A 2,201-nucleotide genomic window follows, 5' to 3' on the forward strand; every position below is an offset into this window, starting at 1 on the left:
TAGCCAGTACAGGAGACAACGCCTGACATTTTCTTGAGCCCTTTCCCCTCTCCCGCCCCCTCCAATAATTAATTAAAAAAGCTGCACTCTCTTCGTGTTAAAAACACTACTTTTATAAATAATTTAATATCCTCCCTTCCCAGGAAAAGCTAGTTGTCGGACAAGAGAAAAGGTTTCTTTTGGCACAGTGATGCATTGCTTTGCAGTACAGACCTACGGCTCCACAGCAGACCCCGGCCCCTTCCCCTCCTCTCTCCCTGCTGTTCCCGGCCCCCTCCCTCCTCCCAAGCGCACAGCGCATCCCCCAGCGGCCGCCACCGCGCCCCTCCGCGGGACACCCTCGCTCTGCTGCCCCAGGCTTCGGTAGCAGGAGATGTGGGGACAAGAGAGGGGCATACAAAGAGATGGCGAGGGACTGGTTTAAGTCAAGTAGTCTCAACGAACAGTAAGAAGCACTTGAGGCTCATGGCTATGTCCAAACCGACAGTTGTTTGATTTTTTTTTTTTTTTTTTTTTTTGGCTTAAGTTAAACCCACTGTCATTTCACTAAGGCACAGTCACCGAGGCTTTTGCTTGGAGGCTGTGGTCGCCTCTGGAGTTAAAGTGCGGGATCCAGAGCCTCCTTTCCCCCTCCACGCCTGCCCGGGCAGGTCCCTCGCAGGGGAGGAGGGGGGCTCCATTAAGCCAGTGGGGTCTCCACGGCGTACGGCTGGAACGAGGCCGAGCCCCCCGCCGCCGGCGGCAGCGGCCCGGTGAGCCGGAGGGGCCCGTAGACGGGGGAGCCGGGCGGCGGCCCTCGCCCGCCCTTGGGGAGGCCGGCGTGGAACAGCGGCGCCCGCGGCCGCTCCGCCAGCGGCGACGCCTCCCCCGGGGCCAGCGCGGGCCGCCCGCCCCCCAGCAGCAGCGGCGGCGGCGACGGCTCTCCCAGCCCGTAGGCGCAGAGCTGCAGGAGGCCCCCGCCGTAGAAGGCGGCGGCGGGCGGGGGCTGCGCGACAGGTGGGTAGGGCAGCAGCGGGTAGGGGCCGGGCAGCAGGTGCGGGGGCGCGGGCGGCGCCGGCCACAGGAGGCGGGCGTGCGGTGTCGGCGGCGGCTGCGGGGCGGCGCGGGGTCCTGCCGGCCGCTGCAGGAGGCTCTCGATGGCGAAGGAGCTGGAGAACTTGGCAGCGCCGCCGCCCGCCGGCCTCGCCCCGCCGCCCCCCGCCGCTGCCTCCTTGGCGCCCGGCGCGCAGTGACAGGGCGAGGAGGCGCAGCAGCACCGCGGCGAAGCGCCGGGGGACGCGGCGCCCGCTCCGGCCGCCTCCTGCGGCACTTGCGGCGGGACGCCGGCGGCGGGGCGGGCGGGCTGCGGCGGCGGCGCGGCGCGGCTGAGGCGCTTGCGGCGGCGGCGGAAGACGCCGTCGGCGAAGGTGTACTCGCTGCTGGGGTTCAGCATCCAGTAGTTGTCCTTGCCCCAGGGCCGCGCCGGGTCGCGCAGCACCTTGACGAAGCAGTCGTTGAGGGAGAGGTTGTGGCGCACCGAGTTGCGCCAGCCGGTGTAGGCGCCGCGGAAGAAGGGGAAGCGGCTCATCAGGTAGTCATTGATCTCGGCCAGGGTCAGGCGGCCGCCGGCCGAGTCGCGGATGGCCATGGCGATCAGAGCGATGTAGGAGTAGGGCGGTTTCGGCCGCCGCGTGTAGGGTTTCCCCTTGGCGTTCTCGGCAGGCGGCGGTGGCGGGGGCTGCGGCGTGGGGGGCGGCGGCGGGGGATGCCCCGGCCGCCCGGCCCCGCCGCCCGGGCTGTTGGCCGCGCAGTCACCGTCCGAGCCCAGCTCGCTCTCCGGCGGAGCCGGGGAGAGCGAGCCGCTGCCTTCCTGGTCGCTGCCGGTACTCAGCTTGTCCTCATAGTGCTGCGAGAACACCTCCAGCTTCATGGCGGCGGCGCCGCCGGCCCCCCCGCACCCCGCGGCTCCGCTGGGCGGGCGCGACCCCCGCCCCTCGGCACGGCCTCAAGGAGAGGCGGGAGGCAGCTAGGCGACCCAGGGGCTTTCTGTCCCTTCGCCGGCTTGGACAGCTCCGCGGCGGCAGGCGGGACCGTCAGGGCACGGCAGCAGGGCTCGGCGCCCGCCTCAGCCCGCCGGCCCGGAGTCGCTAGCAGCGGCCGGCCCCTTCGCGGCCGGTACGCGCCGAGGACGGGCTGCGGTGCCCTGCCGCCCTCGGCACTGG

The 2,201-nt window shown here is 70.4% G+C and overlaps 1 protein-coding gene across 1 annotated transcript; it reads right to left on the bottom strand.

Annotated features, from left to right (window-relative positions):
• Positions 1-487: 487 nt before the first annotated feature.
• On the bottom strand, positions 488-2,060 carry FOXQ1 (forkhead box Q1). The gene has a single exon (XM_068198334.1). It carries the CDS (start codon positions 1,907-1,909, stop codon positions 680-682), a length of 1,230 nt encoding a protein of 409 aa, XP_068054435.1. The 5' UTR covers positions 1,910-2,060; the 3' UTR covers positions 488-679.
• Between the last annotated feature and the right edge of the window lie 141 nt (positions 2,061-2,201).

The sequence above is a fragment of the Anomalospiza imberbis genome, chromosome 1, assembly GCF_031753505.1.
Source record: "Anomalospiza imberbis isolate Cuckoo-Finch-1a 21T00152 chromosome 1, ASM3175350v1, whole genome shotgun sequence".
NCBI classification, from domain to species: domain Eukaryota; kingdom Metazoa; phylum Chordata; class Aves; order Passeriformes; family Viduidae; genus Anomalospiza; species Anomalospiza imberbis.